The sequence below is a fragment of the Ahaetulla prasina genome, chromosome 1, assembly GCF_028640845.1.
Source record: "Ahaetulla prasina isolate Xishuangbanna chromosome 1, ASM2864084v1, whole genome shotgun sequence".
Classification (NCBI taxonomy): Eukaryota; Metazoa; Chordata; class Lepidosauria; order Squamata; family Colubridae; genus Ahaetulla; species Ahaetulla prasina.
Genome location: NC_080539.1, coordinates 262,974,809 through 262,989,466, shown reverse-complemented (window position 1 = coordinate 262,989,466; position 14,658 = coordinate 262,974,809). Strand labels below are relative to the sequence as shown.

At 39.6% G+C, this 14,658-nt stretch overlaps 1 protein-coding gene across 1 annotated transcript in view; it reads left to right on the top strand.

Annotated features, from left to right (window-relative positions):
• The first annotated feature begins 396 nt into the window (after positions 1-396).
• Positions 397-14,658, top strand: part of MUC6 (mucin 6, oligomeric mucus/gel-forming) — a 70,696-nt gene continuing 56,434 nt past the window's right edge. The window contains exon 1 of the mRNA XM_058160186.1: positions 397-583. Within this exon, the coding sequence (XP_058016169.1) occupies positions 397-583 (187 nt within the window). The remainder of the gene's footprint in view (positions 584-14,658) is intronic.

Sequence of the window (14,658 nt, the reverse complement as noted above, 5' to 3'; positions counted from 1 at the left end):
GTCCATGGACATCAGTCACACACACCCCAAAATTCTCTGGACCTATCTTCATAACGTGAGCTCTAGCAAGGTCTGGCCCCCTCCCACATACACCCCCCTCCCACCCGCCCTAGCCCTCCCTCCCCTTAAAAGCCCTTTAAAAGATTTAGTTAAAAAGTTCCTCAAACCCCTTTTTTCTGCATGCCACCTCTCGGGATTCCAGAATCCGTCATTAAGATAGGCCCTTGATAGAATAAGGGGCCATATCTGCGAGAGAGGAGCATCTCGCAGACCCAAGAGTTGTGCGGGTGAATATATCATATATCAGACCAAATAGCGGTCAGGGATCGGAGAGTCGTGCCCCAATCAGTCAAGATAGTCTCTTCAGTTCGGGTAACAAGATAGAATCCCCCGAGGATGCTCTACCAGCTAAGGAAAGATGTTCCAACGCACCAGTCAAACCTAAAGAAATGTCCACCAGCTGGTCGCAAGATGCTCCACCCGTCAGCCCAATATGTTCCTGCTATCAGTCCCGAGTCCAAAGGCCCAAAGGTGTCAACGGACAATCCACAGGAAAAAACCAAAGAGTCGACAGGGAACACCCGTAATCCGGCCCAGTCCAGGAGGGGGGGCCCCACGACGGCCATTGCCGCCGCCCCGCTCCTCCCCTCTCACCGACGAAGCGGGCTGCCACCGTCTTCACCGCCGCCACCCCACCCACCCCAAGATGGGCACAAACGGGCACCATAAACTTTCCGACTGATGCTGACGATTTACAACTCCCTGGGGTCCTGGGTACCGGGTCCACTTCCCGACGTTGTTGCTCTCCCTAAAATAGACATATCCAATTCCTGCAATCCAATTCCAGTTCTTTGTATGTTTTAGCCTTCAGTCCTCTAATCATGTTTGTTGCTCTTCTCTGCACTCATTCTAGAGTCTCAACATCTTTTTTATATCATGACGACCAAAAGTGAATGCAATATTCCAAGTGTGGCCTTACCAAGGCATTATAAAGTGGCACTAACACTTCACGTGATCATGATTCTATCTCTATGTTAATGCAGCCTAGGACTGCATTGGTTTTTTTGGCACACATTGCTGGCTCATATTTAAGTAATTGTACACTAGGATTCCAAGATCCTCTCACAGTTACTACTATTGAGTCAGGTACCACCTATTCTATGTCTCTACATTTGTTTTTTCCTGCCTAAGTAGAACCTTATTTTTTCTCATCATTGAATTTCATTTTATTAGCTAAGACCCAGTGTTCATGTCTGTCAAATTGAATCAATGGTCCAAGAATTCAAGAGTATTTTTTTTAAAAAAAAACTATAACAAGAGCATTAGTAGAGATTGAAACTTATAGGAAATGGACAAAGTATACAAACTGATTATCAATGTTCTTCTTATGGCTGAAAGAAAAAATTCAGCAACTGTCTTCTAAAAGCATTTTGGTGTATAATGCCCTCTACTCCTGTTAACCTCATTTATTCTATCCATGGAATTTCATCTTCTACAAATATCCTTAACATAAGAGTGTGGGAGAACACAAGGTGTGGCTAATACATAAAGTTCCCACTTCAGCAATCTCACACCTATGAAAATTAAGACATTTACAGGCATAAAGCCAACATAGTCAGGCATGAGGTCATTGTCTCCAATAATTGTTTTTAAAATAATTATTATTCCAATTCCCATGCAGTTTAGGGCCAAAGAACCTGTACAATAAATTGCTGTAAACTAACTAAACTAAAGATTGGGTCTCTCAGCTATTGTATCAATTATTCTAGAGTCCTCAAACTAACAAGAGTATACCAGAGTTGTTATGCTTTGCTTTTGGAGTACTCAGGCATGAATGTTAACATTTATTTTTGTTCCAATGTTCTCACATTTGGTATTTCTCAGGGACTTTCGGGGTTCAGATGATACCCAACCATTTGTGTATCTTTGTTAGACACACCATCAAATACAACATCTAATTGATTCAGGAAGTAATCATTCATATTTGAGAAGTTCTTTAATACGTAGAATCATAATATGATAGACCTCAAATGTCAACAGAGGTCACCACTCTGAATGAACCATTCAACCACTGTTTGAAGATTTCCAGAAAAAGAAAAATACATCGTTTCATGTCAAACTGGCTAACCGCTTATACAGTCAGAACATTTTTCATTATGGTTAACCTGTACTTCCATCTTTATGGTTTTAACCAGTTACTGCTGCCACTGTAAGGGCCTCTGATGGCTCAGCAGACTAAGTCTGTCTGTTATTAACACAGCTGCTTGCAATTACTGCAAGTTCAAGTCCCACCAGGCCCAAGGTTGACTCAGCCTTCCATCCTTTATAAGGTAGGTAAAATGAGGACCCAGATTGTTGGGGGCAATAAAGTTGACTTTGTATATAATATACAAATGGATGAAGACTATTGCTTAACACAGTGTAAGCCGCCCTGAGTCTTCGGAGAATGGCGGGATATAAATTCAAATTTTTTAAAAAAACTGTCTTCTGCAGCAATATAAAATAAGTTTACTCCCTATTCTGTGAACCCTAACCTTCAAGTATTTGAAGACTGCTGTTATATCTTCCCTCAGTCACTTTTTGTATAGGGTAAACATACCTTATCCTTTAAGTTTTTGGCATGACACTTGGTTTCCAGACACTTCATTGTCCTAGTAGCCCTTGTCTGAACTTGTCACTGTCCTTGAATGGTAATTGTCAGAACTGGGCATAGTAATCCAACTGAAGTCTGACAAGGGTGATAGTAACTTCCCAAACTTGTTAATATGAAGAGAAATTTGGGAAGCTGTGACTAACCAACTATCAAAGCCCTTTCAGTTTGTATTGTAACTCTACTTGATCTCAGACTCCAACTCTGTACTGTTTGTCAGGATAACATCCCCAAAATCTTCCTTTCAGAAGGAAACTCTCCCCTTAATTCATAGGCCATATGAATCATTCTCCAAAGTTGCTATACAAATTTTCTCCCTAAAGAAAACACTTCAGTCTCTAACTGGGTAGAAATTCTGAAATTCCAGAATTTCTTGCCAGCAGTGCCATTGTTGAATAATCTGGGAAGGGATTCAGAAATGTCTAGGATTTCCAGGTTAGGAAAGGTGTTTATGAAGCAAGGAGATCCCTTTGAGTCAAGTTCAACTTGTAGAGATTTCATGAACATGTCTACGTAGTTTTCTCGGCAACAACTCAGATGATTTGCCATTATCTTCCTAAAGGAAAAGTATGGTCAGCTAGCTAATTCAGGCATGCACAGCAGTTAACAGAACTGAGCATGAAGATTATTTTAAATGAAATGAAATAATAAGTCCAAACTATTTGGAAAATGTATTTGAATGCAATACTTTGACATTATTGATAGCTGCTTTCAAAGCACGGATTATATTTGTGGCTCTCTTAATTCTCTTAAAGACTTTGACATTCTTCTTTACATCTTTGGTAGCTGCTACTGAATATTTAGACTCTGACTCAAGCCATCTAAACAATTAATTTGAATCATCTAAACAGAAGCTTGTAGCATTAAGGACTATTTTTGGTCCTTCGGTGAAGTACCAAAGAGTAGATTTGAGAAGCTGTAAGAACAAAGATTTAAACTACATGAAATGCAGTTCAATTTAATTCAGATCTTTAAAGGAATATCATTACTCTCATATGTTTAATAACTGTATAATTAATATTTAATAATTTCCCAATCCATTCACACTAAAAATTACTGCTTTATAGCTGCTGATGTTGAATGAACAAAAAGTCAACAATGCAATAGAAATTGTAGAGCACCTTCCTTTCCTTTATAGTAACCAGGTCTATGAACCCATTCAGGAGAATGCTTCAATTTTTTATGGAACAATTTTGGTTGACATAAAGAGGGCTGCATATTTTACATCAGGTCTATGTCAGTAATGCTGCTTTGAGTAGCTTATTCAAGTCATAGAATGTCACTGCAAAGTATATTAACGAATTATACTATAGATTTGCCCAGGGAAGATCTGGACATGCTATAGTATGCAGTATATTACACCAGTTCAGTATTATCAGTATTCTTATTCCAAATGAAAACCATTCCAAGTTATATTTTCAAACCAAAAGTGGCTAACATTTAGCACTTCTTTTCTTTGAAATTTAATTAACTGTTTAGCACTTCATTTATTTAACTGTTATCCAAAAGGCACAGCTGATATTATAGAATGAACTTGGCTATATTCATCCTAATTTGGAGTGTTTTGCTGAGTTCTGGGTGCACTTTTACAGGAAAGTGCCAAAGCATCTATTTCCATTACTATTTTAATAATTATCAAAACATCTCCTTCTTTGTCCAAAATCATATACCCACTGAATTCTGGAAGCAAGCATATATGCGAGAAGAGTTTTTTTAAAAATAGGATAACAAAATAACAGAATTGGAAGGGACCTGGTCTCCTAATCCAACCTTCTCTCAAGCAGGAAACCCTATACTATTTCAGGTAAATGGTAGTCCACTTTCTTCTTAAAAACCTCCAGTGGAGCATCCACAATTTCTGGAGACAAGTCTTTCTGCTGTTAATTGTTCTAACTGTCAAGAAATTTTTCCTTAGTTCTAGGCTGGTTCTGTCCTTGAGTAGCTTTCCATCCATTGCTTCATGTTTGGCCCTCATGGTGGCTGGTAGCTGCAACAACATGAGCAAAGCCCTTTTAATGTGCCCTTTTAATGTGTACCAGGGGCTTTTAACATGCAGCCACCATCTCAACTTTCTTCATCACCCCCCTGCAGACATAACATCTGACATTGTGATTATCACTGGCTTCAGGTCCCACAAAAATGGGCCTGGAAGATTGGCATGGAGCTATCTATCCATTTTTGACTACTAGCAAACAAAAAAAGAAAGCTTGAACACTCAAATTTTTTTTCTTTCATAAAGAAAGTCTCTACCCAGTTCTGCTTCATGAAGCTCACTGAAAAGAATAGGAGGTGCCCAAGAACACACCTCACATTCATTTGCATGGGATTTGGACAGAGCTATTTTATGGTGGTTTGTGTAATGGAATTGCATTTAATCAAACTGAGTTTTATTACACCATTATGAATTGAAGTATGTTCCCTGTAATTCTTCTTCAGCAGACCTCATCCTGTAAACAAATATCGTTTCTCAGAGCTGAAATATGTTCCTTCCCACTGAGTGGTGAAAGTATAAACCCTGAGAGAAAGAATGAGATTTTAAAGGAGATAAGGTCTAGTTCAATGGAAAGAAGGCACCTTGCTTTTTTTTTTCTTCCTTTCTCTCTCCCTGTCCTTATTTCCTGCTCATGCTATTGGTATTGCCAAAAAAAGCATTATTCCATTTTCAGCCAATAGCATGGATATTCAGGATTTTTTTTTTTTTTTTGATAGTGTGCATTCTTAAGTGAAATTATCTGCTTCACATTTCTTGGATTATGCAGCTGGTAATGCGATTATCCTTTGATTCTTGTTCTACTCCAAGCTCTACTACACAGTTCTCAGCTCACAGGTATGAAGGTATGAAACTGGAAATATAAATGAGTAATCAAGGGTAAATGAATACTTCGTGAAAACTTATCTTCTCCTGCAAATTCTTTTGCTGGTCTTCAAGGAAATATTCAGATTGACGTAGAAACGGGGGAAAAAATGGATGCATTAATGAATATATGGCAAGCTACTATGAAAAGGATATAGAATGCCCCAGCTTTATCAGCTGCTATCAGCTTCAATAACTAAATGGACCTATATTTCTTCGGGACTCAGATCTACACTTTTATGATAAATACAATTAAATGGGTTTGAGTAAAAGATTATAAGCCAGATCTGTCCACCCAGATTACAGGAAATAAGATAATAAAGTGAAAAAGATTATTTTTCCACCTCTTTTTCTAAATAGCATTTCAGTGTGCTGAGCCTGATAAAGAGAAGATCCTGTTTGGCGGCCACTCCACTTTGCTCAGCTGTGGCCCTCTCAGGAAGAGCATAGGAAGAAGGGAGGGACTTGCATTGCTACATATAAAACATCCAAACTTGAAGACCTGAAGCTAGAAAGTGGCAGCAGCAGAACTGTCCATTTTCAGCCAAGAGGGTTGGGGAGGGGGAAAGGACTCATCGCTATGATTTGGTTATTTCTGGTTCTCCTCTGCAACATCATGCACAGCTCAGGTAAGCCAAACAGCAGCAACTAACCCATAAAGAGATGCAAGTGGTTTATTTTCAGCTGTCCTGTTTTTAACATCAGAAGTCAAAATGTTCAAGTAGAGGAGACAATGTAACAGGGTTCCATTCAACTATTCTAATGGTAAGGTTATGGAATGGTCCAAAATTTTTTTTTCCTTGGAGACTTTCAGGTGGACTACCCAACTTTTAACCTCAAGTCAGTCAGTCAGTTTCTCTGTCTGTCAGTCAATGCTATGAAAAAAGTTAGCCTGTGTAAATCTATTGAGGCAATGTTGAATGATTGAACTGTAATGTCCCAGGCTTTTGCTCTTTGCCATTTTGGGAAACTATTTTTTGCTTTTCATGCCACTGAGAAACAGGCACTAACCTTCCTAAAATATAAAACCTGGGATAATATGCATGTTCTTGACTGAGGGCTAAGACAAATAGATAGGCACATCAGGAGATATAATGACACTATTCGGAAAAAAATTTGTGAGCAAATCACTGCCTTCCACAGTCAATCCAAAGGGCCACATTGTACATTCCGAGAGTGAGTGGGCATTCCTTTTGCAGTGAAAACCTTCTTTATTCCCAGAATTGCCGGTATATTGTCTTTGGAATTAATCTGCTTGGTTAATAGTTGCTGATATTTCATACAGATTTGTATCAATAGCTCTATTGACTATTATGAAAAGGCTTCATATTTTGTTTTCAGGGCTGTGTTATATGGGAACTGTTTCATAAACCTTTGTTTTCCTTATTTCTCAGATCAGAGCCATTTGGAACATTCAGACCATTTATTTGGTAAGTTTATGGAATATAAATTAGTCTTCTGAATTATCAAGCTATTGAGTTTCTCCATCTCTCTTCTATCTCTTGGAATTTCTTTTGGTATTGTTACGGGTCTATGGCACTTGAATTGTAAATGGCCTTGGTCATATTTTTGCAGCCCAGAGAGTTTTGGAGACTCATGGTTATCCTTAACCATGGTAAACCACTGATCGTACCTAATTTGGCAGCAGATATGGTTCTTGGGACAAGATTCCTGTTTGTGAATTCTTGATGTTTGCTCTTTTTTATCTCTTCCTCCTCATGCAGTTACAATTGGTTCTTAGGCCACAAAAACCACTTCAAACATATAGATTTGGTTGTTTAAATATTTTAGTCATTTCACTCTGAAAATTCTATCTTTATTTATTTTGCATGGTTTATAACATCTAATGATCCATTTGAAAATACCACATAATTATTGCAAAATGAACCAGTAAAAGCGCTCTATGAAGAAATGTGCAATAAAGCTTTGATTCAAACTCACAGTCTAATCTGTAATCATACCTGTGTTTATTTAGAATATATATTTATTTAGAAGTTTCATAGATTGTTAAATTCTGTATACCACACATAATATGGCTTTGGAAGATAATCAAAGAAATATATCTATCTGTCTGGGCATTAATTAAGCTAAAGTCTAAATGTGGGAAGTCTAAACATGGTCCATAATTCTGTGGTCAGGCATGAGTTCTATAACATAGCACATCTCCAGTAAATGGTGCCTTACCTGAAAGAAGTTCTTGATGGCTACAAGCTAATTTTAGTATTGTTCAGCTAGCAGCATCTGTCTGGCATGGTATGCAGAGGGGAAATTGCTATCAGGAAACTCAAGACAGGTTGGGGTAGCAAGGTTCCTAAACTGAAATCAGACACATTAGTCTGTATCCCAATAAGGGCAGGTAGGATTACAACGAATATAGGTGTGTTTCATTTGACCAAAGCTTTGTTTGGAGATTTGGAATTTGATTGAAAAGGTAAAGCCATAATAAACCCAATCAATGATATAGCTTCAAAATCAGGAATGAATTTATGGTAACAATTGGTGCAGTCTAAGAATTGGTGTATATTACAGAAACCCACACTTGCTCAATTAGTGAGAAGCTCTTTGGTCTCAAAGGAATACACAGTTCACTTTGACAGTGGAAGCCAGTAAATTTGCTTGAATACCTATTTAGCAAGGTACTTCTGCCTTTCTTTCCCTCAATCACTTCAAATTAAACATAACAATATTCTTTGGGATTTGCAGTCCCAGTTCTAGTTTCTTAGCCAGCTTACCCTGCTTGGGTATTTTTTGTATGTGAAAATTGCTACTTCTCTGTAATTAGTTGCATGTGCCTTATATGTTTTAGCAATAAAGGATCAGGGTATCTGACATAGTATCTATACCGTTATTAGTTCCAATAATCTATTCTGGTCAGCAAATCTGGCAAAATATACACATTCCATGATGGTTATTGTGTTTCAATTTGTAGGCAACTTCTGTTTTTGTTTTTGTTTTCATTTGAGGCATAAATTTCCTTCAAATCAACCTATAGTGGTTTGTTTCCATGATTAGGCTTCACATTAATTTATTATGAGTTGTACTGGATTATATAAAGGAGAATGAATGGGAATATTCTGTAATTTAAGAGAGCAAAGAATATCCTTAAAAGCCAGTTTTTCTGCTTTCTCTTTGGCTTGTAGATAGTGAGGTCAGATAGTAAGGTTAACCTTATCTGCAAAAAAGGAAAGAAAGAAGAAGAAGAATGTACTTCTTTCTCGAGAAAAATAGATATTTGGGGGGGTGAATCATGTATTCATAATAACAGATCAGATACATATAATGTAGCAATTTCAATAAATTTAGTAGCCCATTCTCATAATTATCATTTTTTCAGCTACAAAAATTGCTTTTTGCAGGGTGCAGTTGGCAGTGTTTAATGTTATTGTATCATTCACATCTATTACACATAGTTGACCTAAAATATATTTAGCCTTTCCAGCAAGCCTTTAGGAATGAGCATCACTATTACAAGAATCTGCAGGACAAAGAAAAGGGTGACATCAAGTAATAAAACATCTCTCGTGATGCTATAATGCATGATTTATAGGAAAGTCAGCTTTTGTTCTCTTCCAGACTCCCTGACATTAATATGACTAATTATTTTCTTTGAGGACAGATCTTCTAGCTAAAACCATAAACTGCTATAGATTAAATCTTTGACTCAGCATGGCAGCCATCTAATTCCAGGAAAGGATGTGGCTGCTTTAAAGAGTTGCAAACCACTGTTACATTCATGGTCCTGTACTTTGCAAGCACTTTATGGTACTACACAGCACATAGCATAATGTCCAGCAATACCTGTAATTCAGTGCAGTGTTGATTGCTTAAAATAGTTTCCATTTCCTTTAAATTTGGACTCACCTATAGTCTTTTATAGGGGACGCGGTGGCTCAGGGGCTAGGACACTGAGCTTGTTGATCGAAAGGTCAGCAGTTCAGCGGTTCAAATCCCTAGTGCTGCTGTGTAACGGGGTGAGCTCCCATTACTTGTCCCAGCTTCTGCCAATCTAGCAGTTTCGAACGCATGTAAAAAATGCAAGTAGAAAAAATAGGGACCACCTTTGGTGGGAAGGTAGCAGTGTTCCATGTGCCTTTGGCGTTGAGTCATGCTAGCCACATGACCATAGAGACGTCTTGGACAGCACTGGCTCTTCGGCTTTGAAACGGAGGTGAGCATCACCCCATAGAGTCAGCAACGACTAGCACATATGTGCGAAGGGAACCTTTACCTTTACCTATAGTCTTTTATTTGAACTCTTTCGACTTTAATGGTTTGCATTTGATTTTGCACAAGTTTTAGACCTTGTTGCTAGCCTTTGTATAGCTTTTAGCCACATTCAAACCTAAATCAGGAAAAAATTAAACACTTCCAAATATTGAAAAAATGCAGTTTCGTTTAAAACAGCTAGGTATAGAAATCCCAAAAGATACGCTTTAAAAAAGAAAAAAAATCTCATATGGTCTAATAAACCAAGTTTGGTGCAGTCTTGATCATATTACACGTATTCAAAACAACTGGCAGCATCAACCATTGGAAGTTGCAAAAGGCTATCATCTACTGAAAAGAATGAACATTTCATTTGTTCAGCTGTTTCAGGCTTCTCCAGGTACAACCTGTTCTATTTTTCTTGGCTACTGTCCTTTTGTTTCAATTACTGAAAGATTCTTTCTAACTGTGGATTTACATTTGGGACTGACAGAGTCCTTTAAGCCTTATATTTAGGGTTCCAATTTCTTTGTGAGATCCTGTACAAACTTTTTCCATGCAGTGGACTAAGTTCATTGTAATAGACATTTCTCTGCTATTCAATTGCTTGCCTGACTTTGACATATACATAACTCCTATTTTATTTTATTTTTTATTTTATTTATTTATTTTGTCACAACAGAATATATAAATATAGGCATGAAATAACTATATAATATATAAGCATATATATATATATATATATATATATATATATATATATATATATATATATATATATATATATATATATTTGTTTTCTGAGGTTTTCACAGGTGTGTGTATGTGTGTCTTTGGTTGGTCGAGTTTTCTCCGTGTAAAATTGGAAGTGTCTTGGCGGCGTTTCGTGAAGTCTCATTCGTCATCTTCAGGCTTCAACCGTGCTTCTGGGAGCTTCCCAGAAGCACGGCTGAAGCCTGAAGATGACGAATGAGACTGTCAATATATATATATATATATATATATATATATATATATATATATATATATATATATATATATATATATTTGTTTTCTGAGGTTTTCACGGGTGTTTGTATATAGGTCTTTGGTTGTTCGGGTTTTCTCCGTGTAAAATTGGAAGTGTCTTGGCGGCGTTTGACGAAGTCTCATTCGTCATCTTCAGGCTTCAACCGTGCTTCTGGGAGCAATGTGTGATCGCAGCTGTTTCTTCCTTTTAACTGCTAGTGGGGTTTGAACTGATTGGGTGGGAGCTTGGCTGTGCTCTGATTGGATGGGGGTTTTCTGTGCTCTGATTGGCTGGGGTGTGTCCTGTGTTGGTGGGGGCTTGGTTGCAGTCTAGCCTGCAGCACAGACTAGACTGAGCACAACCAAGCCCCCACCAACACAGGACACACCCCCAGCCAATCAGAGCACAGAAAACCCCCCATCCAATCAGAGCACAGCCAAGCTCCCACCCAATCAGTTCAAACCCCCACTAGCAGTTAAAAGGAAGAAACAGCTGCGATCACACATTGCTCCCAGAAGCACGAAGCTGAAGCCTGAAGATGACGAATGAGACTTCGTCGAAACGAGGAGACGACTTCCGGTATCCAACGGCAACGGACGTCTGGAAGGCTTCTCCTGCCTCCAGCGCCCGAATCCGGCCGCCGCCGAGGCCCCCAGGGGCCAGGTGTTCCGAAAAGGACACCTGCCGCACGGACGGCTCGCCAGGGGTCTCCCAGCCGACATACAGGACTGTGGGGACCGATGCTGGCGCGTCCTAGGCTCGGCGGGGTTCGGAGGCCACAGGCCGCGGCCATTATTTTGGTCGCCTGGGCGCTGTGCCCGGTGACACCGGGGCATTGGATTTATAACTGCAGCAGCCTGGTGGTGAACAGGAGCGGAGAAGAATTGAGGAGGAGAAGGAAGGAATATCGGTAAACGTGAGTGGACTGCTCCGGTGCGGGGGTTTTCTCCCCTGCGGTCGGAAGGAACACGAGTTATTCTGGAGAGAGGAGAACTTAAAATAAGAAGATTACGGTTTTGTGGAGCTCTGGAGAAGAGGTGATGGAGAAATTTAGGAGGGAAGGTTTGAGGCCCCCTCCTTCTGGGGAACAGTGGTGGCGTCCAGCTTCCGCCTTCACTATGAGAATTTTGATGACATCACTTCCCTTGACTTCCTGGTTGACTAACTGTACTCTGGACTCGTTGCTCCTGTGAGTGCCCCTGGTGGATCCGGAGGAAATTACAAGGATACTGTGCTTGCCTGAGGATTTTGATTCTTTTTTTTTCAAATGGCAAAGGTCAGAGACCAACTGCTGGAGAGATGGAGAATTCTGGAAAAGTTATCCAACATGGACAAGAAACTGGATGATTTGCAAAGAGGCCAAACGGAAATAAGAGCAGAAATTGTGACTATCCAAAAGGATTTAAAGGATACTCAACAAGTCTCAGCAGAAAACAAGCAGAAAGTGGAAGGTCTGGAGGGAGAGATGCGGGCAGTGCAGAAAGAGAGGAGGCGACAGGCAATGCTGTGCTTGGACTACAGATGGATAAAATGTCTTATTTCCTTCGGTTTCAAAATGTGGAAGAAGTGGACCAAGAAGACTTGAGAGATGTTGTGACTAATTTGTTGGGAGAATTTCTTGGGAGAGGTGTTGATTTCATGAATTGGGATGTGGATCGAGTTTATAGAGTTAATTTGCAATATGCACGCACGCATGCAGTTCCCAGAGAGGTTCATGTCAAATTTGTGAGAAGAGAGACGAGAGATGAAATTCTTAGAAAACATAGGAGTGGGGCACTGATTTACAGGGGCAGGGAGATAGCCATTCTGAGGCAGATTCCCAGACAGGTACGTGAAAAAGAAAGAAATATTATTTTTGTCAAGCAAATTGTACCAGAAGGAGTGGGCTTCAGATGGCTGATGCCAGAGGATTGATGATTTTCCGGGAGGGCATTACGAAAAAATCAGTACAATTGCGGAGGCTACGGCCTATGTGGAGGAACACAAAGCCTTCCTGGAATCAGATGACCCAGGAATTGAAGAAGGAGGTTATAGATCATGGGGCTGAGCGGCTGCCGCTGTTGCGGCCCTGGAGTTAGGTCAGGCTGAACCCAGAGTTCTGAGATCCAAAACTAGGAAGTGATAAAGATATTTGGGATTGTGTTGGTTTTCCTTATTCTCTTTTATACGATATTCTGTTTATTCTTGACTCTTCTTTATTACGTATTTAAAATTTGCAAACTTTGCTACTTGTGTCACCTGCTTGCCTTATGGCTGTTGTATGTGTTAAAAATTTGAGTAAAATTCTTATTTTAGATAAGAAAATGAAAATTTACCATACCTGATATGTATTTGTATAAACCTTTTTGACTAATAAAACTTTTTGAACAGAGACTTATAAACGTCGCCAAGTCACTTCCAATTTTACACGGGAGATAACCCGAACAACCAAACACCTATATATATATATATATATATATATATATATATATATATATATATATATATATATATATATATAATTTCAATTTTTATACCGACCTTCTCCCGAAGGACTCAGGGTGGTTTACAGCCAAGTAAAAAGTAATACAAAAATTAAGAACAATTTTAAGAAACTAATTTAAATTGGCCGAAATGCTAAAAATCTACTAAAACCCCATTAAAAACTAATTAAAACTGTTAAAAAACTATTAGGCCAGTCCTGCCTGGTGAAATAAAAGAGTCTTCAGCTCACACCAGAAGGCCCGGAGGTCAGGGAGTTGGCGCAACATTGGAGGTAGTTTGTTCCAGAGGGCTGGAGCCCCCACAGAGAAGGTCCTCCCCCTGGGGGTCGCCAGCCGACATTGTCTGGCCAACGGCACCCTGAGGAGACCCTCTCTATGGGAGCGCACTGGTTGATGGGAGGCCACCGGTGGCAGCAGGCGGTCCCGTAAGTAGCCCGGTCCTAAGCCATGGAGCGCTTTAAAAACGGTCACTAACACCTTGAATTGCACCCGGAAGGCAACCGGAAGCCAGTGCAGCCCGCGCAGGATAGATGTTATATGGGAGCCTCGAGCCACTCCCACTATCACCCGCGCGGCCGCATTATATGATTATAAGTATGTAATAACTATATTAATTGGATATAATGAAAGGAAACAATAGGACAGGAACGGTAGGCATGTTTGTGCTCTTCTGCACGCCCCTTACAGACCTCTCTGCTGGGATATTGACTGTTCAGCATCTTGGACAGCACTGAATATTTCTGCTAAAGCTTGGTCAATAGTCAATTGCAATAGTCAGTTGAAAACTAGCCAGATTCTGGAAATTTATGTAGATCAATTCTAAAAATCACATTTTATATCAGTTTCCAGATCAGCTGGGGCCGGGATAGCTCAGGCAGTAGAGAAGCCTGTTATTAGAACACAGAGCCTGCAATTACTGCAGGTTCGAGCCCGGCCCAAGGTTGACTCAGCCTTCCACCCTTTATAAGGTAGGTAAAATGAGGACCCAGATTGTTGGGGGGGCAATAAGTTGACTTTGTAAAAAAATATATATATACAAATAGAATGAGACTATTGCCTTATACATTGTAAGCCGCCCTGAGTCTTCGGAGAAGGGCGGGGTATAAATGTAAACAAACAAACAAACAAAAAAGCTTTAAAACACACCAAGTGATCTGCAAAGAGACTTTCTAAGATTTGGTAGCGTCATTGTGGCACACAATTGTCCCCAGAAAGAAATGTGATAGCTACCATTAGTCAAATACAGGAAATGGCTGCAGAATTATCTCTGGTTTTATATTTGAGTCATTCAGTTGTCTTAACAGGACAATTATATCAATAGCGCTTAGACTTATCTACCGCTTCACAGTGCTTTACAGCCCTCTCTAAGCAGTTTACAGAGTCAACATATTGCCCCCAACAATTTGGGTCCTCATTTTACCCACCTCGAAATGATGGAAGGCTGAGTCAACCTTGA